This window comes from Macaca thibetana, chromosome 16, assembly GCF_024542745.1.
Source record: "Macaca thibetana thibetana isolate TM-01 chromosome 16, ASM2454274v1, whole genome shotgun sequence".
NCBI lineage: Eukaryota > Metazoa > Chordata > Mammalia > Primates > Cercopithecidae > Macaca > Macaca thibetana.
Window position 1 is genome coordinate 52,699,668 of NC_065593.1, and position 26,976 is coordinate 52,726,643.

Sequence of the window (26,976 nt, forward strand, 5' to 3'; positions counted from 1 at the left end):
ATGGGCGTCAAGGCCCCCGGCAAGGTTGCGATAAAGTTTCTCTCCGAGGCACAGACTGCCGCCTGCGGGGTCAGCATTTACCTCTCCCTTCCTCCTTCCTAACCCAACTTCGGCGGAGAGCTGAGGGCTGAGGGCTTTAGGCGCATTACCTCCAACATTTATTTCACTCGACGGCCGAATTCCGTAAGAGGTGGGCCTTATCATTAGCCACGGCCGGGGTTAGGGTGAGGCCACTCCTCCAGGGCGGAATTTCAGGGGGTGCCCCCCCCCGCCCCAAACCCTTCGGCAATCAACACAAACTATAGTTCAATGCAATATATCTTACCTTGTGGGCGGCAAGCCACCCAGGGGCCGAGGCAAGAGACTGCAGGCACAAGCTGTTCCAGTATAATAAAGAAAAGAATCAGAATAAGAAAAGTTACACCAGAAATAGGATACAGATGTGATTATATACGACTATTACTAATCATTAGTTTGCAGCATTACTCTTTGTTCTATTGCTGTAAGAATCTCTGTTCTGTTGTTTTAACCTAGGGAAAACCGGGCCATAGAGAGTTAGCAGCTGGAGGGACACGGTGAGAGGTGACCAGAAGACAAGAGAGTGAGCCCTCGGTCACGCCCGGATAAGGGCCGCTTGAGAGCTCCTTGGTCTAGCGGTAACGCCAGTGCCTGGGAAGGCCCTCGTTACTTAACAGACCTTGGTCTAGCGGTAGCGCCAGTGCCCGGGAAGGCACCCGTTACTTAGCACACCGGGAAAGGGAATCTCCCTTTCTCCAGGGGAGGTGGAGAACACTCTGCTCCCCCACCTCTTGTGGGAGGCCTGACATTAGCCAGGCCCGCCCTCAGTCGTCCGGAGGCTGGACCGTCTCCCTGTGATGCTGTGCTTCATTCAGTGGTCACGCTCCTTGTTCACTTTCACGTTCCGCCTGTACACCTGGCTCCTCCTTTTAAGTTCTTAGAAGATAGCAGTAGCAGAATTAGTAAAAGTACTAAAGTCTTTGATCCTTCTGATAAGTGCGTAGAAGAAATGCTGACCTATGCCGTCCTCCCTCTCCGCCTCGGCTGTCACAAAGGGAAAGACCCCCTGTCCAGTGGACACGTGACTCGCGTGACCTCTCAATCATTTGAGATGACTCACACCCCTTACCCTGCCCCCTTGCCTCGAATACAATAAATAGCAGCCCGTCCAGGCATTCGGGGCCACTTACCGGTCTCCGCGCTTGGTGGCAGTGGTTCCCCCGGGCCCAGCTGTCTTTCATCCTGTCTCTGTGTCTTGTGTCTTTATTTCTACGATCTCTCGTCTCCGCACACGAAGAGAAAACCCACAGGCCCCGTAGGGCTGGACCCTACATCTGGCACCCAACGAGGATTTCTCTCTCGCTGTGTGAAGGTGCACTTTGAGCGCGGAACTCAGCGGAGGACTACCGACGACAGATTCCTGAGGCTTGCGGTCAATAGGCTGGGCGGTAAGCTTGGGCACTCAGAGTATCCCGGGGACACCATGGGACAGGCCGGTACCAAGTACTCGGCTTCCTTAAATGTTATAAAAACTCTGCTTAAAGAAGGAGGTGTAAAAGTTTCTACTAATAAGTGAATTAAACCAGTTCGAGGTCGCAGATCTCCTTTACCCTTGGTTTGCTACTGAGGGAACTTTAGAACTCAAACATTGGGATGAAATTGGCCGACAATTTAAAATTGCTCATAAAGGGGGACACGTTATTCCGCCCACTATTTGGCCAATCTGGGCTTCGGTTCTCTCTGTCCTAGACTCCTTGCAGACTCGGGTGGACAACGTGGAGGCTGATCCCTCTTTCCTCTCCTCTGAGGAGGTTGAGGAAATTCTCAGTTCTCTTTCCCCTGAGGATACTGCACAGATTGAGGCCGTGATTCTACAGACGGACCTCCATTCTGACATTCCTTGGGCCCCGCCGCCCACACCAGAGCCTGCCGTGCCCCCATCATCACTTTACGATGAACTTTCAAATGATGTCCTCGCCCCCAACCAGCAGAATCCAACCGAAATATACTATCCACAGCCGTCGTCGTGGCCGGACCCTCCTATCTTTCCTCAGCCCTGCTACAGGGCCCCCCACCTTCCATCTACACAGCCCGGAAATGAGGCTATACAGCCTGAAAAAGAGGCTCTAAACTACGTTTCTATGCAGCCTGGTACGGAGGCTCTCAATTCTCAGCCCGCGAATGAGGCTCTCAACACTGTCTCTGTTCAGCCCTGCCGCAGGGCCCTCCACCTTCCGCCTGTTCAGCCCGCCAGTGAGGCTCTCAACACTGTCTCTGTTCAGCCCTGCCGCAGGGCCCTCCACCTTCCGCCTGTTCAGCCCGCCAGTGAGGCTCTCAACACTGTCTCTGTTCAGCCCTGCCGCAGGCCTCTCCACCTTCCGCCCGTTCGGCCCGGTAACGAGGCCCTCAACCCTATCCCTACTCAACCCGGTTATCCATCTCTCACTTCTGCTTCTCCTTCGGAGTATCAGGCTCGCTTGAAGCCTGTCCTGCAGTTACCGCCGGCAGCCTGGTCTTCAGGCCCCTGAAAGACCTGCTCAGCAGGTACTCGCGCCTCCACCTGGCTTACAGGTTCTCAATTCTTCCTCTATTCAAAACCCTCATTTCTTTTCTGCTTCTGGTCCGGTCACCACTGCGGTTGCCGCCGCCACCACCATGGCCGCTCACGAGCAACAAATCACATACGTTCCTTAAAATGATACTCCTCTTATGAGGGCCATCTCTCAGGCAAGGGAATACGGGGATCCCGAAGCCTGGCAATTTCCTGTAATTTTACAACCTCCGATGCCTGCCGCCCCCGTCCCTGAGGCACAGGATCAGCCACAGCCCGCTGATCCTGCCCAGCAGGTGGCTGAGCCCGCGGCTCCTCAGGCTCCTCAAGCTCCGCAGCCTGACAGTCAGGCTCCTCAGGCAAATCAGCAGGCTCCACAACTGCCTGCGGCGCAGCCAGTTCCAGGTATACCTGCAGTCCGGGCAGTAGTCCAACCAGATCCTCTTCATCCAGGCCAGGTCCAGCTACGCCCTGCTTCTTGGGAAAGTTTTTCTTCTAAATTCCTCAAAGATTTCAAAGAATCAGTGAAGCAATACGGCACCAACTCCCCTTTTGTCCGGTCCACATTAAAAGCCCTCGCAGAAGATAAACAGCAGTTTGGTGCCTTATGATTGGTAAATTCTAGCAAAATCCGTATTATCTAAATCCCAATATTTACAATTCGGGACTTGGTGGGTCGATGCTGTCCAGGATCGAGTTCAGCTTAATCAAGGCTCTAATCCTCCTGTTAATGTTGCAGCTGACCAGTTATTGGGAAGGGGACAATGGCCTGCAACTACAAATCAAACTATACTAAATGATGAGGTCATTCAACAGCTTCGCAAATGCTGCCTGCATACTAGTAATAGCGCACTTATACCAGTCCCTAACGATGACAGGTTTCCCGCTCAACCAGAGGAAAAGGGTATGCAGTTTAATTTGTCAATTGGATATAAATTCCCGCCATTGTGCATAGCAATGTCACCTGGCTGCTTGGCTTTCTCTAATCAAAATTGGATGTGGACCGTACCATCCTCTAGTAATGATTCTTATGAAGTACATAATGTGTTCAGTAGTAATTCTTTTCAGATCATGGCTGTTGAACTTAATCCTCATGAGGAATGGAGAGTTCCCGTCACCACCAAAAATAATACAACAAAAGGACTGCCAGACTGTTCAAGAGAACCTACCAAGGGAACTTGTTTAGGGAACTCAATCATATGGAATGACTGTAATGCTCCAAAAGCCGTACGTAGTGTTACGGAGCCTAGTTACAGGAGCTGTTATTGACTGGGCTCCAAGAGGGTATTATTGGCGGAACTACTCCGGCCAAAACACCCAATGCTCTGAGTTCAATTATTTGATACATCGCGTACGAGACGGATGGCAGTCCTGCAGGTTGAGGGAATGGGTGTCTCCTTACCCATTCAAACGGATGGACTCAGGAATCGTTCCTCCTAGACCAAAAACGATTCATCCTATTGTTGCCCCAGAACATCCTCGATTACGGAAATTAGCTGCGGCCACGACCGGAATCAGACTATGGGACGCTACCTACCAAATCTCTCCCACCAATACCAAAACACCCATATTTAAAGTCACTGTAATGTCAGAACAGGTAATACCTATCAGGAGCCTATAAGGGATAACCCCCTTATATGCTGTTAGTTGGAATTATAAATGTCACTCCCAATAGACAAACTATAGAATGTGATGACTGCAAACTCTTCACATGTATTGATGCCCCTTTTGATCCCAGAACAAGTATTCTCCTGGTGAGGGCTAGGGAGGGGGTATGGATACCAGTTTCCTTACACCGTCCATGGGAGTCTTCTCCCTCTATTCACATAGTCAATGAAGTTCTTAGACGTACCCTTCAGACAATTAAGAGGTTCCTCTTTACTCTTACTGCAGTCATTGCGGGATTAATTGCGGTTACTGCCACAGCAGCGGCCGCTGGACTTTGCTATCCACAATTCTGTCCAGACCGCTCAATATGTGGAAGCATGGCAGAAAAACTCCACTAGACTCCGGAATTCTCAGGCTCAGGCTGATCAAAAATTGGCTAATCAAATTAATGATCTCCGCCAGAGTATGATATGGCTGGGAGATAGAGTTATGAATTTGGAACACCGTATGCAATTACAATGTGATTGGAATACTTCTGATTATTACATAAGGCCTTATGCTTATAATAAAGATCAGCATAGCTGGAAAAAGTCATGAGACTTAAATTTAAAAGCCTGGGATGATAACCTAACGTTAGGTATCTCAAAACTTAAAGAACAGATTTTTGAGGACTCGCAGGCTCACTTAACTACCATTCCTGGATCAGACATCTTTGAAGGAATAACCAAAGGGTTATCTGATCCAAATCCCTTTAAAGGGATCAAACCCCTCAGAAGACCACTGTTGTCTTTGGCATTATTAACGTCGGTACGTTTATGTTGGCTGCTTTTAGTCTGCAGATGTCTCCGAGGGGTCCGAGGACAAGTCTGAAGTCAACGACAAGCAATGATGGCAGTGACGATCCTGGTCAATAAAAAGGGGGGCGATGGGGGCGGTAAGACAGCCAGGTGCCGAGGCAAGAGGCTGAAGCCACAAGCTGTTCCAGTATAATAAAGAAAATAATTAGAATAAGAAAAGTGATACTAGAAACGGGATACAGATATGATTATATGTGAACAGTGTTAATCATTAGTTTGTAGTATGACTCTCTGTTCTGTGATTACAATAATCTCCGTTCTCTTATTATAACCTAGGAAAAACCAGGCCATACAGAGTTAGGAGCGGAAGGGACACAGTGAGAGGTGACCAGAAGACAAGAGTGTGAGCCCTCGGTCACGCCCAGATAAAAGCCGCTTGAGGGCTCCTTGGTGTAGCGGTAGCGCCAGTGCCTGGGAAGGCACCCGTTACTTAGCACACCGGGAAAGGGAATCTCCGTTTCTCCAGGGGAGTTAGAGAACACTCTGCTCCACCACCTCTTGTGGGAGGGCCTGACATTAGCCAGGCGTGCCCGCAGTCGTCCGGAGGCTTAAACGTCTCCCTGTGATGCTGTGCTTCAGTGGTCACGCTCCGTGTTCACTTTCACGTTCCGCCTGTACACCTGGCTCCTCCTTTTGAGTTCTTAGAAGAGAGCAGTGGCAGAATTAGTAAAAGGACTAAAGTCTTTGATCTTTCTGATAAGTGCATAGAAGAAATGCTGACGTTTGCTGTCCTCCCTCTCCACCTCGGCTACCACAAAGGGAAAGGCCCCCCTGTCCCGTGGACAGGTGATTCGCGTGACCTATCAATCAATCATCTGAGATGACTCACACTCCTTACCCTGCCCCCTTGCCTTGAATACAATAAATAGCAGCGCCGTCCAGGCATTGGGGGCCACTACGGTCTCCGCGCTTTGGTGGCAGTGGTCTCCCGGGCCCAGCTGTCTTTCTTCCTATCTCTTTGTCTTGCGTCTTTATTTCTACGATCTCTCGTCTCCGCACACGAAGAGAAAACCCACAGACCCGGTAGAGCTGGACCCCACATTATCTCGATTATAAGATAATCAAGATATTCACGTGGACTACTGAATCTTTCGGTGCCCCCTTACTATTTTGCTTTCTCCCACCGGCGAGTGTTTCCCTCATTTCACGCCATCCCAATCTCCGCCGCCCTGTCTTGTCATCCCCCATTCTACTGCCCAGCGCAGTGCACTATGGCAGCCGCTAGCCACAGGTATCTAGGGAGCCCTGGAAATGTGGTCAGTTCTAATGGAGCTGTGCTGTAAGTGTCAAATACACATGGGATTTTGAAGACAGGATGAGTACAACTCTCACAATTTTTTTTTTTTTTTTTTTTTTTTTTTTTTTTTTTTCTGACGGAGGTTCCGCTCTTGTTACCCAGGCTGGAGTCCAATGGCGCGATCTGGGCTCACCGCACCCTCCGCCTCCCGGGTTCAAGCGATTCTCCTGCCTCAGCCTCCCGAGTAGCTGGGACTACAGGCATGCGCCACCACGCCCGGCTAAGTTTGTACTTTTACTACGGACGGGCTTTCTCCATGTTGGTCAGGCTGGTCTCCAACTCCCTACCTCTGGTGATCTGCCCAGCTGCCGCCTCCCAAAGTGTTGGGATTACAGGCGTGAGCCACCGCGCCCGGGTTTTTTGTTGCTGTTTGTTTGTTTTTGTTTTGTTTTGTTTTGTGTTTTCTTGAGACAAAGTCTTGCTCTGTCATTCAGGCTGGAGTGCAGTGGCGCGATCTCAGCTCAGTGCAGCCTCTACCTCCCGGGTTCCAGCGATTCTCCTGCGTCAGCCTCCCGGGTAACTGGGATTACAGGCGTACGCCACCACGCCTGGCTGATTTTTGTATTTTTCCGGGGCTTTCGCCACGTTGGCCAGGCTGGTCTCGAGCTCCTGACCTCAGGCGATCCGCCCGCCTGGGCCTCCCAAAGCGCTGGGATCACAGATGTAAGCCACCGCACCGGGCTCTTTAATTCTGTCTTTATTTTCTGAGATAAGAGTCTCGCTCGAATGCTCAGGTTGGACTGGAATGGCGTGATCTAGGCTCGCTGAAACTTCCGCCTCCCGGGTTCAAGCGATTCTCCTGTCTCAGCCTCCCGAGTAGCTGGGATTATGGACGCACAGCACCACGCCCGGCTAATTTTTGTGGTCTTTGTGTCTTCTGTCTTCTGCTCTTCAGTACTGCATAGAGCCGCAGAAGACTAGTGAGTCGAACAAACAGCCCCTCTTGCAGCAGTTGTTGATCACAGGGCTGCCCCTGCTACTCATCCTGTGTCTCTCCTCCAAATCCCCCCTCCTCCTCAGCTATCACCACTGCCGATGCTGGTGGTTTCCCTGGGTACCGTGAACCAAACTCTCATCCCTGAGGGGCCGAGGCTCGCCGTGGCCACGCCCTTCTCAAGTCAGGGTTCCCGCACATTCACAGTTACAGGTGGCCCTGGGAGCAACACCTGGCACCCAAACAGATCACCAGAGTCCACACGTAGTCCACCTGCCCTCCCTGCATGAGATCAGCTCTTCCTCCTCCCGATGATAGATCAGGGTCAATGATCCCGGCCAAGATGGCCACCGCTCCAGCCTGCTGCTCCAACCTGTCCAGCCGCAGCTGTAGCCTGAAGGCTTGAAGTTCAATGGGACCCTCTCCCGCTTTCTACAAACTGGTTCCTTTATTTTTATGTTTATTGATTTGGGATGGGGTCTGGCTCTGTCACCCAGGCTGGAGTGCAGAGGTGCAGTCACTGCTCAGTGCAGCACCCACCTCCCAGCCTCCATCCATCCTCCTGCCTCAGCCTCTGGAATAGCTGGGGTGCAGATACGCCCCAGCCCGAACAGGGTTTCACTAGGTTGCCTGGGCTCTTTCTTTTTGTGTGTGTGTGTGTGTGTGTGTTGTTTGTTTGTTTCGAGACGGGGCTCCGGCTCCGCAGCCGGGGCTGCAGTGCAATGGTGTGATCTCACCTCACCTCACTGCGGCCTTCCGGGCTCCGGCGATCCTCCCAGTGTGCCCGGCCTGAAGACCGCCTTCAGAGAAAGAAGCAGGGGGAGTTTTGCGGAGGACAGACAAGATTTCTGGAGTTTGGAAAGGGTGAGAGATTGGGCCAGCAAAAGGAACATTCCCATCTTTATGTTGGGATGCAATTTATAGATACAGGGATGAGACCCAAAAGAGCCGGCAGAGACGGTTTGTCATCACGGTTGCAAGGCAACTGCCGGTGGCTGATCCCGTAAACGATGTGCATACCTAGAACGGAGCCTACAGATGCATCAAGCATGAACGGCGGAGCCACGATGCTTGGACTCGAGTTCTGCTCCTGTGCGTTCCCCGATACATGGCTTATATTACCTGCACCGCAGTTTTTCCTGGGCAAACACGGAAGCGTGTCGCCGGTGCGTTGGCACCTGCCTTCAAGTGCCAGCTACTCAGCGGGCCGAAGAGGAAGAAGTTCCTACTAGAAGGACACATGGACACGTATGTTGATTTACAGTAGCAAAGACTTGGAACCAACTCGAATGCTCATCAACGATAGGCTGGATAAGGAAAACGTGGCACGTATACACCATGGAATTACTAGGCAGCCATAAAAAAGGATGAGTTCATGTCCTTCATTCTCAGCAGACTGACACAGGAACCGAAACCCAAACACCGCACGTTCTCACTCCTAAGTGGGAGTTGAACGGTGAGAACACATGGACACAGGAAGGGGAACATCACACACCGGGCCCTGGCGGGGCGTGGGGTGCAAGGGGAGAGAGAGCATTCGAACAAATACCCAACGCATGCAGGGCTTCAAACCTAGATGACTGGTTGATAGGTGCAGCAGAGCACCGTGGCACACGTACACCTATGTTCCAAACGTGCACGTCCTGCACATGTACCCCAGAACTTGTGGGGGGGCGGAGGGGGGATACCAAAAAGGAGGGGGGGAGACAGAGAAAGAGAGAGAGAGAGAGAGAGAGAGAGAGAGAGAGAGAGAGAGAGAGAGAGAGAGAGAGAGACAGAGAGACAGAGAGACAGAGAGAGAGAGAGAGAGAGAGAGAGAGAGAGAGAGAGAGGAAGGAAGGGAGCGAGTTCAATTCCGGGTGGATCCCATTCCCTTAAAAGGTCACCACCACTCGACTGCCAAGCTGAGATCTAACGACCTCCAAAGGAGTAGTCAGTCGGCTGCGGGGGTGTCGTAGCCTTCCCAAAGCGCTGCAGTCACAGCGTAAATGGACGCGTGCCGCAAGGCCTACCGTCTGCCGCCCGCAGGTCAGAAACCCCACGGTACTCCAACGAGCAGTTGAGCCGGCAAGACGGCGTATCACAGACGCTTGGCGTGCAAGCCGCCCCGCCCATGTTCTCTCTCGCCCCTTCTACTTTTAGCAAACGCGTTGTATCCCCGGAGGGGGTGCACCGTTCCTGGAGGTACTGCAATACCAGGTCGATGCGTGGAGTGGACGGAGCAAGCTCCTATTCCATCTCCCTGCTCCAAAAATCCATTTAATATATTGTCCTCGGATAGAGGACGTATCAGATATTAAACTGATAAGAACAGATACTACACTTGATCTTAGCCAAAAGGCCGAGAAGCGATGCCGTCGCCTGCGCGCCCGCCGTCACCGTCCCACTCTCATCCACATTCAAGTCGCGGTGAGAGCCCCACCCGCGCTCCTTGCCCCATCCCCTCTGTCTCGTCCACCCCACTATGGACGCCGTTACACACTCGGGCTCATTTCTTATTCTCCACCTTTGAAAAGGGAAATCTTACACCCGTGCTTGGATCCGGCGTTCCCGGGCTTTCATTTCGAATTTGCATACCCCGCCCTTTCACGGAGGGCGCGGCCTCCGCGGTTGACTCCGCCCCCGGGGCCGCCTCTGCCTCGGGGAGCCGGGGCTCCGCTGGGGGCGACTTCCTGGTTTCTACCCAGCCAGCGCGAAGACAGAACCGAAGGAGACTGGGGGCGAAGGCGAGAGGGGTCTGTGGAAGAGACCGCTCGGCGGAGAGCGGTCCACCTTTTCCTGGAGAAAGACGAGGTCCCAGGGCAGGAGCCCGGGCGGCGCCGGGCCTTTACTTCGTCACCAGCGGGCGGGGAGACCGGCCTCCTACCCGCCGGACGAGGGGCCCATTCCGAGTCAGGGAAGCCGAAGGCCTGGAGGCGCTTCCGGGAGCAGGGGCTGGAGTTCCTCTGCCGGGCGGGAGGCTGACACCAGACACCCGGCAGAGGGAGGCGGCGCGTGGATGGCGAGGGCCCGGCAAGGATTCTCCCCAGCCCCTGTGCCTGCGTCTCCTGTGGCTTCTGTGCACGGACCGTGTCCTGTGCTGTGCAGGGAAAGCTGCCTCTCTGCTCGGGACGTGGATTCCTTTCACCTCCTCCTCGCCTGGCTACTCCTGACGCAGGTTGTCAGGACTCCGCTTGGGTGTCACCCGTCCAGGAAGCCTCCCTTAATTAAGGGCCCTGGGCACTCACCCCATACGTGACGAGCAGCCCTCCTATGTATTTCGTCGCACCCCCGTTGTTTATATCAACTATTCCACTCACCACCCTTCTGGGCAATCCTTTGTCTCCCCCTCTGAAATCCCATCACTGAGGGCTGGGACCCCTCCCCAGTACTTATCCCCGTTTGCAGGCGCTAGTCTGGTGCCTGGCGCGTGGAAGGCGCTCAGTAAACGTTTTGTGGAGCGAAGAAACGACGCAAACGTGATGAGCACGACAGCCCGAAACAGAGAAGACGCAGTTAGGAGGTTACCGGCCCCGCGCGGGGGTAAAGGGGGAAGGTCGGGCTCGGGGTGGCAGGACACCAGAGGGCAGGGGTGACTGCCGGGGTGCTCTTGCGGGAGGATGGGCGTCAAGGCCCCCGGCAAGGTTGCGATAAAGTTTCTCTCCGAGGCACAGACTGCCGCCTGCGGGGGGTCAGCATTTACCTCTCCCTTCCTCCTTCCTAACCCAACTTCGGCGGAGAGCTGAGGGCTGAGGGCTTTAGGCGCATTACCTCCAACATTTATTTCACTCGACGGCCGAATTCCGTAAGAGGTGGGCCTTATCATTAGCCACGGCCGGGGTTAGGGTGAGGCCACTCCTCCAGGGCGGAATTTCAGGGGGTGCCCCCCCCCGCCCCAAACCCTTCGGCAATCAACACAAACTATAGTTCAATGCAATATATCTTACCTTGTGGGCGGCAAGCCACCCAGGGGCCGAGGCAAGAGACTGCAGGCACAAGCTGTTCCAGTATAATAAAGAAAAGAATCAGAATAAGAAAAGTTACACCAGAAATAGGATACAGATGTGATTATATACGACTATTACTAATCATTAGTTTGCAGCATTACTCTTTGTTCTATTGCTGTAAGAATCTCTGTTCTGTTGTTTTAACCTAGGGAAAACCGGGCCATAGAGAGTTAGCAGCTGGAGGGACACGGTGAGAGGTGACCAGAAGACAAGAGAGTGAGCCCTCGGTCACGCCCGGATAAGGGCCGCTTGAGAGCTCCTTGGTCTAGCGGTAACGCCAGTGCCTGGGAAGGCCCTCGTTACTTAACAGACCTTGGTCTAGCGGTAGCGCCAGTGCCCGGGAAGGCACCCGTTACTTAGCACACCGGGAAAGGGAATCTCCCTTTCTCCAGGGGAGGTGGAGAACACTCTGCTCCCCCACCTCTTGTGGGAGGCCTGACATTAGCCAGGCCCGCCCTCAGTCGTCCGGAGGCTGGACCGTCTCCCTGTGATGCTGTGCTTCATTCAGTGGTCACGCTCCTTGTTCACTTTCACGTTCCGCCTGTACACCTGGCTCCTCCTTTTAAGTTCTTAGAAGATAGCAGTAGCAGAATTAGTAAAAGTACTAAAGTCTTTGATCCTTCTGATAAGTGCGTAGAAGAAATGCTGACCTATGCCGTCCTCCCTCTCCGCCTCGGCTGTCACAAAGGGAAAGACCCCCTGTCCAGTGGACACGTGACTCGCGTGACCTCTCAATCATTTGAGATGACTCACACCCCTTACCCTGCCCCCTTGCCTCGAATACAATAAATAGCAGCCCGTCCAGGCATTCGGGGCCACTTACCGGTCTCCGCGCTTGGTGGCAGTGGTTCCCCCGGGCCCAGCTGTCTTTCATCCTGTCTCTGTGTCTTGTGTCTTTATTTCTACGATCTCTCGTCTCCGCACACGAAGAGAAAACCCACAGGCCCCGTAGGGCTGGACCCTACATCTGGCACCCAACGAGGATTTCTCTCTCGCTGTGTGAAGGTGCACTTTGAGCGCGGAACTCAGCGGAGGACTACCGACGACAGATTCCTGAGGCTTGCGGTCAATAGGCTGGGCGGTAAGCTTGGGCACTCAGAGTATCCCGGGGACACCATGGGACAGGCCGGTACCAAGTACTCGGCTTCCTTAAATGTTATAAAAACTCTGCTTAAAGAAGGAGGTGTAAAAGTTTCTACTAATAAGTGAATTAAACCAGTTCGAGGTCGCAGATCTCCTTTACCCTTGGTTTGCTACTGAGGGAACTTTAGAACTCAAACATTGGGATGAAATTGGCCGACAATTTAAAATTGCTCATAAAGGGGGACACGTTATTCCGCCCACTATTTGGCCAATCTGGGCTTCGGTTCTCTCTGTCCTAGACTCCTTGCAGACTCGGGTGGACAACGTGGAGGCTGATCCCTCTTTCCTCTCCTCTGAGGAGGTTGAGGAAATTCTCAGTTCTCTTTCCCCTGAGGATACTGCACAGATTGAGGCCGTGATTCTACAGACGGACCTCCATTCTGACATTCCTTGGGCCCCGCCGCCCACACCAGAGCCTGCCGTGCCCCCATCATCACTTTACGATGAACTTTCAAATGATGTCCTCGCCCCCAACCAGCAGAATCCAACCGAAATATACTATCCACAGCCGTCGTCGTGGCCGGACCCTCCTATCTTCCTCAGCCCTGCTACAGGGCCCCCCACCTTCCATCTACACAGCCCGGAAATGAGGCTATACAGCCTGAAAAAGAGGCTCTAAACTACGTTTCTATGCAGCCTGGTACGGAGGCTCTCAATTCTCAGCCCGCGAATGAGGCTCTCAACACTGTCTCTGTTCAGCCCTGCCGCAGGGCCCTCCACCTTCCGCCTGTTCAGCCCGCCAGTGAGGCTCTCAACACTGTCTCTGTTCAGCCCTGCCGCAGGGCCCTCCACCTTCCGCCTGTTCAGCCCGCCAGTGAGGCTCTCAACACTGTCTCTGTTCAGCCCTGCCGCAGGCCTCTCCACCTTCCGCCCGTTCGGCCCGGTAACGAGGCCCTCAACCCTATCCCTACTCAACCCGGTTATCCATCTCTCACTTCTGCTTCTCCTTCGGAGTATCAGGCTCGCTTGAAGCCTGTCCTGCAGTTACCGCCGGCAGCCTGGTCTTCAGGCCCCTGAAAGACCTGCTCAGCAGGTACTCGCGCCTCCACCTGGCTTACAGGTTCTCAATTCTTCCTCTATTCAAAACCCTCATTTCTTTTCTGCTTCTGGTCCGGTCACCACTGCGGTTGCCGCCGCCACCACCATGGCCGCTCACGAGCAACAAATCACATACGTTCCTTAAAATGATACTCCTCTTATGAGGGCCATCTCTCAGGCAAGGGAATACGGGGATCCCGAAGCCTGGCAATTTCCTGTAATTTTACAACCTCCGATGCCTGCCGCCCCCGTCCCTGAGGCACAGGATCAGCCACAGCCCGCTGATCCTGCCCAGCAGGTGGCTGAGCCCGCGGCTCCTCAGGCTCCTCAAGCTCCGCAGCCTGACAGTCAGGCTCCTCAGGCAAATCAGCAGGCTCCACAACTGCCTGCGGCGCAGCCAGTTCCAGGTATACCTGCAGTCCGGGCAGTAGTCCAACCAGATCCTCTTCATCCAGGCCAGGTCCAGCTACGCCCTGCTTCTTGGGAAAGTTTTTCTTTCTAAATTCCTCAAAGATTTCAAAGAATCAGTGAAGCAATACGGCACCAACTCCCCTTTTGTCCGGTCCACATTAAAAGCCCTCGCAGAAGATAAACAGCAGTTTGGTGCCTTATGATTGGTAAATTCTAGCAAAATCCGTATTATCTAAATCCCAATATTTACAATTCGGGACTTGGTGGGTCGATGCTGTCCAGGATCGAGTTCAGCTTAATCAAGGCTCTAATCCTCCTGTTAATGTTGCAGCTGACCAGTTATTGGGAAGGGGACAATGGCCTGCAACTACAAATCAAACTATACTAAATGATGAGGTCATTCAACAGCTTCGCAAATGCTGCCTGCATACTAGTAATAGCGCACTTATACCAGTCCCTAACGATGACAGGTTTCCCGCTCAACCAGAGGAAAAGGGTATGCAGTTTAATTTGTCAATTGGATATAAATTCCCGCCATTGTGCATAGCAATGTCACCTGGCTGCTTGGCTTTCTCTAATCAAAATTGGATGTGGACCGTACCATCCTCTAGTAATGATTCTTATGAAGTACATAATGTGTTCAGTAGTAATTCTTTTCAGATCATGGCTGTTGAACTTAATCCTCATGAGGAATGGAGAGTTCCCGTCACCACCAAAAATAATACAACAAAAGGACTGCCAGACTGTTCAAGAGAACCTACCAAGGGAACTTGTTTAGGGAACTCAATCATATGGAATGACTGTAATGCTCCAAAAGCCGTACGTAGTGTTACGGAGCCTAGTTACAGGAGCTGTTATTGACTGGGCTCCAAGAGGGTATTATTGGCGGAACTACTCCGGCCAAAACACCCAATGCTCTGAGTTCAATTATTTGATACATCGCGTACGAGACGGATGGCAGTCCTGCAGGTTGAGGGAATGGGTGTCTCCTTACCCATTCAAACGGATGGACTCAGGAATCGTTCCTCCTAGACCAAAAACGATTCATCCTATTGTTGCCCCAGAACATCCTCGATTACGGAAATTAGCTGCGGCCACGACCGGAATCAGACTATGGGACGCTACCTACCAAATCTCTCCCACCAATACCAAAACACCCATATTTAAAGTCACTGTAATGTCAGAACAGGTAATACCTATCAGGAGCCTATAAGGGATAACCCCCTTATATGCTGTTAGTTGGAATTATAAATGTCACTCCCAATAGACAAACTATAGAATGTGATGACTGCAAACTCTTCACATGTATTGATGCCCCTTTTGATCCCAGAACAAGTATTCTCCTGGTGAGGGCTAGGGAGGGGGTATGGATACCAGTTTCCTTACACCGTCCATGGGAGTCTTCTCCCTCTATTCACATAGTCAATGAAGTTCTTAGACGTACCCTTCAGACAATTAAGAGGTTCCTCTTTACTCTTACTGCAGTCATTGCGGGATTAATTGCGGTTACTGCCACAGCAGCGGCCGCTGGACTTTGCTATCCACAATTCTGTCCAGACCGCTCAATATGTGGAAGCATGGCAGAAAAACTCCACTAGACTCCGGAATTCTCAGGCTCAGGCTGATCAAAAATTGGCTAATCAAATTAATGATCTCCGCCAGAGTATGATATGGCTGGGAGATAGAGTTATGAATTTGGAACACCGTATGCAATTACAATGTGATTGGAATACTTCTGATTATTACATAAGGCCTTATGCTTATAATAAAGATCAGCATAGCTGGAAAAAGTCATGAGACTTAAATTTAAAAGCCTGGGATGATAACCTAACGTTAGGTATCTCAAAACTTAAAGAACAGATTTTTGAGGACTCGCAGGCTCACTTAACTACCATTCCTGGATCAGACATCTTTGAAGGAATAACCAAAGGGTTATCTGATCCAAATCCCTTTAAAGGGATCAAACCCCTCAGAAGACCACTGTTGTCTTTGGCATTATTAACGTCGGTACGTTTATGTTGGCTGCTTTTAGTCTGCAGATGTCTCCGAGGGGTCCGAGGACAAGTCTGAAGTCAACGACAAGCAATGATGGCAGTGACGATCCTGGTCAATAAAAAGGGGGGCGATGGGGGCGGTAAGACAGCCAGGTGCCGAGGCAAGAGGCTGAAGCCACAAGCTGTTCCAGTATAATAAAGAAAATAATTAGAATAAGAAAAGTGATACTAGAAACGGGATACAGATATGATTATATGTGAACAGTGTTAATCATTAGTTTGTAGTATGACTCTCTGTTCTGTGATTACAATAATCTCCGTTCTCTTATTATAACCTAGGAAAAACCAGGCCATACAGAGTTAGGAGCGGAAGGGACACAGTGAGAGGTGACCAGAAGACAAGAGTGTGAGCCCTCGGTCACGCCCAGATAAAAGCCGCTTGAGGGCTCCTTGGTGTAGCGGTAGCGCCAGTGCCTGGGAAGGCACCCGTTACTTAGCACACCGGGAAAGGGAATCTCCGTTTCTCCAGGGGAGTTAGAGAACACTCTGCTCCACCACCTCTTGTGGGAGGGCCTGACATTAGCCAGGCGTGCCCGCAGTCGTCCGGAGGCTTAAACGTCTCCCTGTGATGCTGTGCTTCAGTGGTCACGCTCCGTGTTCACTTTCACGTTCCGCCTGTACACCTGGCTCCTCCTTTTGAGTTCTTAGAAGAGAGCAGTGGCAGAATTAGTAAAAGGACTAAAGTCTTTGATCTTTCTGATAAGTGCATAGAAGAAATGCTGACGTTTGCTGTCCTCCCTCTCCACCTCGGCTACCACAAAGGGAAAGGCCCCCCTGTCCCGTGGACAGGTGATTCGCGTGACCTATCAATCAATCATCTGAGATGACTCACACTCCTTACCCTGCCCCCTTGCCTTGAATACAATAAATAGCAGCGCCGTCCAGGCATTGGGGGCCACTACGGTCTCCGCGCTTTGGTGGCAGTGGTCTCCCGGGCCCAGCTGTCTTTCTTCCTATCTCTTTGTCTTGCGTCTTTATTTCTACGATCTCTCGTCTCCGCACACGAAGAGAAAACCCACAGACCCGGTAGAGCTGGACCCCACATTATCTCGATTATAAGATAATCAAGATATTCACGTGGACTACTGAATCTTTCGGTGCCCCCTTACTATTTTGCTTTCTCCCACCGGCGAGTGTTTCCCTCATTTCACGCCATCCCAATCTCCGCCGCCCTGTCTTGTCATCCCCCATTCTACTGCCCAGCGCAGTGCACTATGGCAGCCGCTAGCCACAGGTATCTAGGGAGCCCTGGAAATGTGGTCAGTTCTAATGGAGCTGTGCTGTAAGTGTCAAATACACATGGGATTTTGAAGACAGGATGAGTACAACTCTCACAAATTTTTTTTTTTTTTTTTTTTTTTTTTTTTTTTTTTTTTTCTGACGGAGGTTCCGCTCTTGTTACCCAGGCTGGAGTCCAATGGCGCGATCTGGGCTCACCGCACCCTCCGCCTCCCGGGTTCAAGCGATTCTCCTGCCTCAGCCTCCCGAGTAGCTGGGACTACAGGCATGCGCCACCACGCCCGGCTAAGTTTGTACTTTTACTACGGACGGGCTTTCTCCATGTTGGTCAGGCTGGTCTCCAACTCCCTACCTCTGGTGATCTGCCCAGCTGCCGCCTCCCAAAGTGTTGGGATTACAGGCGTGAGCCACCGCGCCCGGGTTTTTTGTTGCTGTTTGTTTGTTTTTGTTTTGTTTTGTTTTGTGTTTTCTTGAGACAAAGTCTTGCTCTGTCATTCAGGCTGGAGTGCAGTGGCGCGATCTCAGCTCAGTGCAGCCTCTACCTCCCGGGTTCCAGCGATTCTCCTGCGTCAGCCTCCCGGGTAACTGGGATTACAGGCGTACGCCACCACGCCTGGCTGATTTTTGTATTTTTCCGGGGCTTTCGCCACGTTGGCCAGGCTGGTCTCGAGCTCCTGACCTCAGGCGATCCGCCCGCCTGGGCCTCCCAAAGCGCTGGGATCACAGATGTAAGCCACCGCACCGGGCTCTTTAATTCTGTCTTTATTTTCTGAGATAAGAGTCTCGCTCGAATGCTCAGGTTGGACTGGAATGGCGTGATCTAGGCTCGCTGAAACTTCCGCCTCCCGGGTTCAAGCGATTCTCCTGTCTCAGCCTCCCGAGTAGCTGGGATTATGGACGCACAGCACCACGCCCGGCTAATTTTTGTGGTCTTTGTGTCTTCTGTCTTCTGCTCTTCAGTACTGCATAGAGCCGCAGAAGACTAGTGAGTCGAACAAACAGCCCCTCTTGCAGCAGTTGTTGATCACAGGGCTGCCCCTGCTACTCATCCTGTGTCTCTCCTCCAAATCCCCCCTCCTCCTCAGCTATCACCACTGCCGATGCTGGTGGTTTCCCTGGGTACCGTGAACCAAACTCTCATCCCTGAGGGGCCGAGGCTCGCCGTGGCCACGCCCTTCTCAAGTCAGGGTTCCCGCACATTCACAGTTACAGGTGGCCCTGGGAGCAACACCTGGCACCCAAACAGATCACCAGAGTCCACACGTAGTCCACCTGCCCTCCCTGCATGAGATCAGCTCTTCCTCCTCCCGATGATAGATCAGGGTCAATGATCCCGGCCAAGATGGCCACCGCTCCAGCCTGCTGCTCCAACCTGTCCAGCCGCAGCTGTAGCCTGAAGGCTTGAAGTTCAATGGGACCCTCTCCCGCTTTCTACAAACTGGTTCCTTTATTTTTATGTTTATTGATTTGGGATGGGGTCTGGCTCTGTCACCCAGGCTGGAGTGCAGAGGTGCAGTCACTGCTCAGTGCAGCACCCACCTCCCAGCCTCCATCCATCCTCCTGCCTCAGCCTCTGGAATAGCTGGGGTGCAGATACGCCCCAGCCCGAACAGGGTTTCACTAGGTTGCCTGGGCTCTTTCTTTTTGTGTGTGTGTGTGTGTGTGTTTGTTTGTTTGTTTCGAGACGGGGCTCCGGCTCTGCAGCCGGGGCTGCAGTGCAATGGTGTGATCTCACCTCACCTCACTGCGGCCTTCCGGGCTCCGGCGATCCTCCCAGTGTGCCCGGCCTGAAGACCGCCTTCAGAGAAAGAAGCAGGGGGAGTTTTGCGGAGGACAGACAAGATTTCTGGAGTTTGGAAAGGGTGAGAGATTGGGCCAGCAAAAGGAACATTCCCATCTTTATGTTGGGATGCAATTTATAGATACAGGGATGAGACCCAAAAGAGCCGGCAGAGACGGTTTGTCATCACGGTTGCAAGGCAACTGCCGGTGGCTGATCCCGTAAACGATGTGCATACCTAGAACGGAGCCTACAGATGCATCAAGCATGAACGGCGGAGCCACGATGCTTGGACTCGAGTTCTGCTCCTGTGCGTTCCCCGATACATGGCTTATATTACCTGCACCGCAGTTTTTCCTGGGCAAACACGGAAGCGTGTCGCCGGTGCGTTGGCACCTGCCTTCAAGTGCCAGCTACTCAGCGGGCCGAAGAGGAAGAAGTTCCTACTAGAAGGACACATGGACACGTATGTTGATTTACAGTAGCAAAGACTTGGAACCAACTCGAATGCTCATCAACGATAGGCTGGATAAGGAAAACGTGGCACGTATACACCATGGAATTACTAGGCAGCCATAAAAAAGGGATGAGTTCATGTCCTTCATTCTCAGCAGACTGACACAGGAACCGAAACCCAAACACCGCACGTTCTCACTCCTAAGTGGGAGTTGAACGGTGAGAACACATGGACACAGGAAGGGGAACATCACACACCGGGCCCTGGCGGGGCGTGGGGTGCAAGGGGAGAGAGAGCATTCGAACAAATACCCAACGCATGCAGGGCTTCAAACCTAGATGACTGGTTGATAGGTGCAGCAGAGCACCGTGGCACACGTACACCTATGTTCCAAACGTGCACGTCCTGCACATGTACCCCAGAACTTGTGGGGGGGCGGAGGGGGGATACCAAAAAGGAGGGGGGGAGACAGAGAAAGAGAGAGAGAGAGAGAGAGAGAGAGAGAGAGAGAGAGAGACAGAGACAGAGAGACAGAGAGACAGAGAGACAGAGAGAGAGAGAGTGAGTGAGAGAGAGAGAGAGAGAGAGAGGAAGGAAGGGAGCGAGTTCAATTCCGGGTGGATCCCATTCCCTTAAAAGGTCACCACCACTCGACTGCCAAGCTGAGATCTAACGACCTCCAAAGGAGTAGTCAGTCGGCTGCGGGGGTGTCGTAGCCTTCCCAAAGCGCTGCAGTCACAGCGTAAATGGACGCGTGCCGCAAGGCCTACCGTCTGCCGCCCGCAGGTCAGAAACCCCACGGTGCTCCAACGAGCAGTTGAGCCGGCAAGACGGCGTATCACAGACGCTTGGCGTGCAAGCCGCCCCGCCCATGTTCTCTCTCGCCCCTTCTACTTTTAGCAAACGCGTTGTATCCCCGGAGGGGGTGCACCGTTCCTGGAGGTACTGCAATACCAGGTCGATGCGTGGAGTGGACGGAGCAAGCTCCTATTCCATCTCCCTGCTCCAAAAATCCATTTAATATATTGTCCTCGGATAGAGGACGTATCAGATATTAAACTGATAAGAACAGATACTACACTTGATCTTAGCCAAAAGGCCGAGAAGCGATGCCGTCGCCTGCGCGCCCGCCGTCACCGTCCCACTCTCATCCACATTCAAGTCGCGGTGAGAGCCCCACCCGCGCTCCTTGCCCCATCCCCTCTGTCTCGTCCACCCCACTATGGACGCCGTTACACACTCGGGCTCATTTCTTATTCTCCACCTTTGAAAAGGGAAATCTTACACCCGTGCTTGGATCCGGCGTTCCCGGGCTTTCATTTCGAATTTGCATACCCCGCCCTTTCACGGAGGGCGCGGCCTCCGCGGTTGACTCCGCCCCCGGGGCCGCCTCTGCCTCGGGGAGCCGGGGCTCCGCTGGGGGCGACTTCCTGGTTTCTACCCAGCCAGCGCGAAGACAGAACCGAAGGAGACTGGGGGCGAAGGCGAGAGGGGTCTGTGGAAGAGACCGCTCGGCGGAGAGCGGTCCACCTTTTCCTGGAGAAAGACGAGGTCCCAGGGCAGGAGCCCGGGCGGCGCCGGGCCTTTACTTCGTCACCAGCGGGCGGGGAGACCGGCCCTCCTACCCGCCGGACGAGGGGCCCATTCCGAGTCAGGGAAGCCGAAGGCCTGGAGGCGCTTCCGGGAGCAGGGGCTGGAGTTCCTCTGCCGGGCGGGAGGCTGACACCAGACACCCGGCAGAGGGAGGCGGCGCGTGGGTGGCGAGGGCCCGGCAAGGATTCTCCCCAGCCCCTGTGCCTGCGTCTCCTGTGGCTTCTGTGCACGGACCGTGTCCTGTGCTGTGCAGGGAAAGCTGCCTCTCTGCTCGGGACGTGGATTCCTTTCACCTCCTCCTCGCCTGGCTACTCCTGACGCAGGTTGTCAGGACTCCGCTTGGGTGTCACCCGTCCAGGAAGCCTCCCTTAATTAAGGGCCCTGGGCACTCACCCCATACGTGACGAGCAGCCCTCCTATGTATTTCGTCGCACCCCCGTTGTTTATATCAACTATTCCACTCACCACCCTTCTGGGCAATCCTTTGTCTCCCCCTCTGAAATCCCATCACTGAGGGCTGGGACCCCTCCCCAGTACTTATCCCCGTTTGCAGGCGCTAGTCTGGTGCCTGGCGCGTGGAAGGCGCTCAGTAAACGTTTGTGGAGCGAAGAAACGACGCAAACGTGATGAGCACGACAGCCCGAAACAGAGAAGACGCAGTTAGGAGGTTACCGGCCCCGCGCGGGGGTAAAGGGGGAAGGTCGGGCTCGGGGTGGCAGGACACCAGAGGGCAGGGGTGACTGCCGGGGTGCTCTTGCGGGAGGATGGGCGTCAAGGCCCCCGGCAAGGTTGCGATAAAGTTTCTCTCCGAGGCACAGACTGCCGCCTGCGGGGTCAGCATTTACCTCTCCCTTCCTCCTTCCTAACCCAACTTCGGCGGAGAGCTGAGGGCTGAGGGCTTTAGGCGCATTACCTCCAACATTTATTTCACTCGACGGCCGAATTCCGTAAGAGGTGGGCCTTATCATTAGCCACGGCCGGGGTTAGGGTGAGGCCACTCCTCCAGGGCGGAATTTCAGGGGGTGCCCCCCCCCGCCCCAAACCCTTCGGCAATCAACACAAACTATAGTTCAATGCAATATATCTTACCTTGTGGGCGGCAAGCCACCCAGGGGCCGAGGCAAGAGACTGCAGGCACAAGCTGTTCCAGTATAATAAAGAAAAGAATCAGAATAAGAAAAGTTACACCAGAAATAGGATACAGATGTGATTATATACGACTATTACTAATCATTAGTTTGCAGCATTACTCTTTGTTCTATTGCTGTAAGAATCTCTGTTCTGTTGTTTTAACCTAGGGAAAACCGGGCCATAGAGAGTTAGCAGCTGGAGGGACACGGTGAGAGGTGACCAGAAGACAAGAGAGTGAGCCCTCGGTCACGCCCGGATAAGGGCCGCTTGAGAGCTCCTTGGTCTAGCGGTAACGCCAGTGCCTGGGAAGGCCCTCGTTACTTAACAGACCTTGGTCTAGCGGTAGCGCCAGTGCCCGGGAAGGCACCCGTTACTTAGCACACCGGGAAAGGGAATCTCCCTTTCTCCAGGGGAGGTGGAGAACACTCTGCTCCCCCACCTCTTGTGGGAGGCCTGACATTAGCCAGGCCCGCCCTCAGTCGTCCGGAGGCTGGACCGTCTCCCTGTGATGCTGTGCTTCATTCAGTGGTCACGCTCCTTGTTCACTTTCACGTTCCGCCTGTACACCTGGCTCCTCCTTTTAAGTTCTTAGAAGATAGCAGTAGCAGAATTAGTAAAAGTACTAAAGTCTTTGATCCTTCTGATAAGTGCGTAGAAGAAATGCTGACCTATGCCGTCCTCCCTCTCCGCCTCGGCTGTCACAAAGGGAAAGACCCCCTGTCCAGTGGACACGTGACTCGCGTGACCTCTCAATCATTTGAGATGACTCACACCCCTTACCCTGCCCCCTTGCCTCGAATACAATAAATAGCAGCCCGTCCAGGCATTCGGGGCCACTTACCGGTCTCCGCGCTTGGTGGCAGTGGTTCCCCCGGGCCCAGCTGTCTTTCATCCTGTCTCTGTGTCTTGTGTCTTTATTTCTACGATCTCTCGTCTCCGCACACGAAGAGAAAACCCACAGGCCCCGTAGGGCTGGACCCTACATCTGGCACCCAACGAGGATTTCTCTCTCGCTGTGTGAAGGTGCACTTTGAGCGCGGAACTCAGCGGAGGACTACCGACGACAGATTCCTGAGGCTTGCGGTCAATAGGCTGGGCGGTAAGCTTGGGCACTCAGAGTATCCCGGGGACACCATGGGACAGGCCGGTACCAAGTACTCGGCTTCCTTAAATGTTATAAAAACTCTGCTTAAAGAAGGAGGTGTAAAAGTTTCTACTAATAAGTGAATTAAACCAGTTCGAGGTCGCAGATCTCCTTTACCCTTGGTTTGCTACTGAGGGAACTTTAGAACTCAAACATTGGGATGAAATTGGCCGACAATTTAAAATTGCTCATAAAGGGGGACACGTTATTCCGCCCACTATTTGGCCAATCTGGGCTTCGGTTCTCTCTGTCCTAGACTCCTTGCAGACTCGGGTGGACAACGTGGAGGCTGATCCCTCTTTCCTCTCCTCTGAGGAGGTTGAGGAAATTCTCAGTTCTCTTTCCCCTGAGGATACTGCACAGATTGAGGCCGTGATTCTACAGACGGACCTCCATTCTGACATTCCTTGGGCCCCGCCGCCCACACCAGAGCCTGCCGTGCCCCCATCATCACTTTACGATGAACTTTCAAATGATGTCCTCGCCCCCAACCAGCAGAATCCAACCGAAATATACTATCCACAGCCGTCGTCGTGGCCGGACCCTCCTATCTTTCCCAGGGCCCTGCTACAGGGCCCCCCACCTTCCATCTACACAGCCCGGAAATGAGGCTATACAGCCTGAAAAAGAGGCTCTAAACTACGTTTTCTATGCAGCCTGGTACGGAGGCTCTCAATTCTCAGCCCGCGAATGAGGCTCTCAACACTGTCTCTGTTCAGCCCTGCCGCAGGGCCCTCCACCTTCCGCCTGTTTCAGCCCGCCAGTGAGGCTCTCAACACTGTCTCTGTTCAGCCCTGCCGCAGGGCCCTCCACCTTCCGCCTGTTCAGCCCGCCAGTGAGGCTCTCAACACTGTCTCTGTTCAGCCCTGCCGCAGGCCTCTCCACCTTCCGCCCGTTCGGCCCGGTAACGAGGCCCTCAACCCTATCCCTACTCAACCCGGTTATCCATCTCTCACTTCTGCTTCTCCTTCGGAGTATCAGGCTCGCTTGAAGCCTGTCCTGCAGTTACCGCCGGCAGCCTGGTCTTCAGGCCCCTGAAAGACCTGCTCAGCAGGTACTCGCGCCTCCACCTGGCTTACAGGTTCTCAATTCTTCCTCTATTCAAAACCCTCATTTCTTTTCTGCTTCTGGTCCGGTCACCACTGCGGTTGCCGCCGCCACCACCATGGCCGCTCACGAGCAACAAATCACATACGTTCCTTAAAATGATACTCCTCTTATGAGGGCCATCTCTCAGGCAAGGGAATACGGGGATCCCGAAGCCTGGCAATTTCCTGTAATTTTACAACCTCCGATGCCTGCCGCCCCCGTCCCTGAGGCACAGGATCAGCCACAGCCCGCTGATCCTGCCCAGCAGGTGGCTGAGCCCGCGGCTCCTCAGGCTCCTCAAGCTCCGCAGCCTGACAGTCAGGCTCCTCAGGCAAATCAGCAGGCTCCACAACTGCCTGCGGCGCAGCCAGTTCCAGGTATACCTGCAGTCCGGGCAGTAGTCCAACCAGATCCTCTTCATCCAGGCCAGGTCCAGCTACGCCCTGCTTCTTGGGAAAGTTTTTCTTCTAAATTCCTCAAAGATTTCAAAGAATCAGTGAAGCAATACGGCACCAACTCCCCTTTTGTCCGGTCCACATTAAAAGCCCTCGCAGAAGATAAACAGCAGTTTGGTGCCTTATGATTGGTAAATTCTAGCAAAATCCGTATTATCTAAATCCCAATATTTACAATTCGGGACTTGGTGGGTCGATGCTGTCCAGGATCGAGTTCAGCTTAATCAAGGCTCTAATCCTCCTGTTAATGTTGCAGCTGACCAGTTATTGGGAAGGGGACAATGGCCTGCAACTACAAATCAAACTATACTAAATGATGAGGTCATTCAACAGCTTCGCAAATGCTGCCTGCATACTAGTAATAGCGCACTTATACCAGTCCCTAACGATGACAGGTTTCCCGCTCAACCAGAGGAAAAGGGTATGCAGTTTAATTTGTCAATTGGATATAAATTCCCGCCATTGTGCATAGCAATGTCACCTGGCTGCTTGGCTTTCTGTAATCAAAATTGGATGTGGACCGTACCATCCTCTAGTAATGATTCTTATGAAGTACATAATGTGTTCAGTAGTAATTCTTTTCAGATCATGGCTGTTGAACTTAATCCTCATGAGGAATGGAGAGTTCCCGTCACCACCAAAAATAATACAACAAAAGGACTGCCAGACTGTTCAAGAGAACCTACCAAGGGAACTTGTTTAGGGAACTCAATCATATGGAATGACTGTAATGCTCCAAAAGCCGTACGTAGTGTTACGGAGCCTAGTTACAGGAGCTGTTATTGACTGGGCTCCAAGAGGGTATTATTGGCGGAACTACTCCGGCCAAAACACCCAATGCTCTGAGTTCAATTATTTGATACATCGCGTACGAGACGGATGGCAGTCCTGCAGGTTGAGGGAATGGGTGTCTCCTTACCCATTCAAACGGATGGACTCAGGAATCGTTCCTCCTAGACCAAAAAACGATTCATCCTATTGTTTTTTTGCCCCAGAACATCCTCGATTACGGAAATTAGCTGCGGCCACGACCGGAATCAGACTATGGACGCTACCTACCAAATCTCTCCCACCAATACCAAAACACCCATATTTAAAGTCACTGTAATGTCAGAACAGGTAATACCTATCAGGAGCCTATAAGGGATAACCCCCTTATATGCTGTTAGTTGGAATTATAAATGTCACTCCCAATAGACAAACTATAGAATGTGATGACTGCAAACTCTTCACATGTATTGATGCCCCTTTTGATCCCAGAACAAGTATTCTCCTGGTGAGGGCTAGGGAGGGGGTATGGATACCAGTTTCCTTACACCGTCCATGGGAGTCTTCTCCCTCTATTCACATAGTCAATGAAGTTCTTAGACGTACCCTTCAGACAATTAAGAGGTTCCTCTTTACTCTTACTGCAGTCATTGCGGGATTAATTGCGGTTACTGCCACAGCAGCGGCCGCTGGACTTTGCTATCCACAATTCTGTCCAGACCGCTCAATATGTGGAAGCATGGCAGAAAAACTCCACTAGACTCCGGAATTCTCAGGCTCAGGCTGATCAAAAATTGGCTAATCAAATTAATGATCTCCGCCAGAGTATGATATGGCTGGGAGATAGAGTTATGAATTTGAACACCGTATGCAATTACAATGTGATTGGAATACTTCTGATTATTACATAAGGCCTTATGCTTATAATAAAGATCTGCTGCTTCCTATCCTGCTTTCCTAGCTTTATTTGTGTCCATACCATTTTTCATCATCTGTCATATATACACATATACATAGATATCTAGCTATATTCACAAATATACATAATTGGTTGAGATTTTGTTTGATGCTCTATCAGATCACCAGCACCTAGGACAACACTTGGCATGTACATGACATTTAATAAGCATTTGCTGAATGAAATAAATGAGGGTCCAACGAGACAATGTGTATAATGTGCTTAGCCTGCACCCGATGTGGCCCTTGATGCCTCCCCACTCCCATCATCTCTGCTCAGTTCTGTGTTTATCAGACCATATTCTGCCCACTAGTAAGGTTTCCCTGAGAAGAGGATGCTCTGGGTGGTAGGCAAGAGGGTACTGGCCATTGGAAAGGAATTTTTCTCACTGCAAACTAAGACTCTGCTTTCTGGTTCACACATCAGCTCTGAGAGTTAATTAGTGATTATTACTAATTGTGTGAT

The 26,976-nt window shown here is 52.5% G+C and overlaps 1 protein-coding gene and 2 non-coding genes across 3 annotated transcripts; 1 reads left to right on the top strand and 2 right to left on the bottom strand.

Moving 5' to 3' along the window:
* On the top strand, window positions 1-13,345 carry LOC126938308 (endogenous retrovirus group K member 5 Gag polyprotein-like). The gene is made up of 3 exons (XM_050762365.1): window positions 1-69; window positions 1,578-2,402; window positions 13,249-13,345. The coding sequence occupies exons 1-3, from the start codon at window positions 1-3 to the stop codon at window positions 13,279-13,281; spliced, it is 927 nt and encodes a 308-aa protein (XP_050618322.1). The 3' UTR covers window positions 13,282-13,345.
* LOC126940083 (U2 spliceosomal RNA) lies at window positions 9,428-9,618 on the bottom strand. Its single transcript, XR_007720600.1, has one exon. It is a non-coding gene; the product is annotated as a U2 spliceosomal RNA (small nuclear RNA).
* Window positions 13,346-20,293: 6,948 nt separating the features above from the next.
* LOC126940084 (U2 spliceosomal RNA) lies at window positions 20,294-20,484 on the bottom strand. The gene has a single exon (XR_007720601.1). It is a non-coding gene; the product is annotated as a U2 spliceosomal RNA (small nuclear RNA).
* Window positions 20,485-26,976: the final 6,492 nt, after the last annotated feature.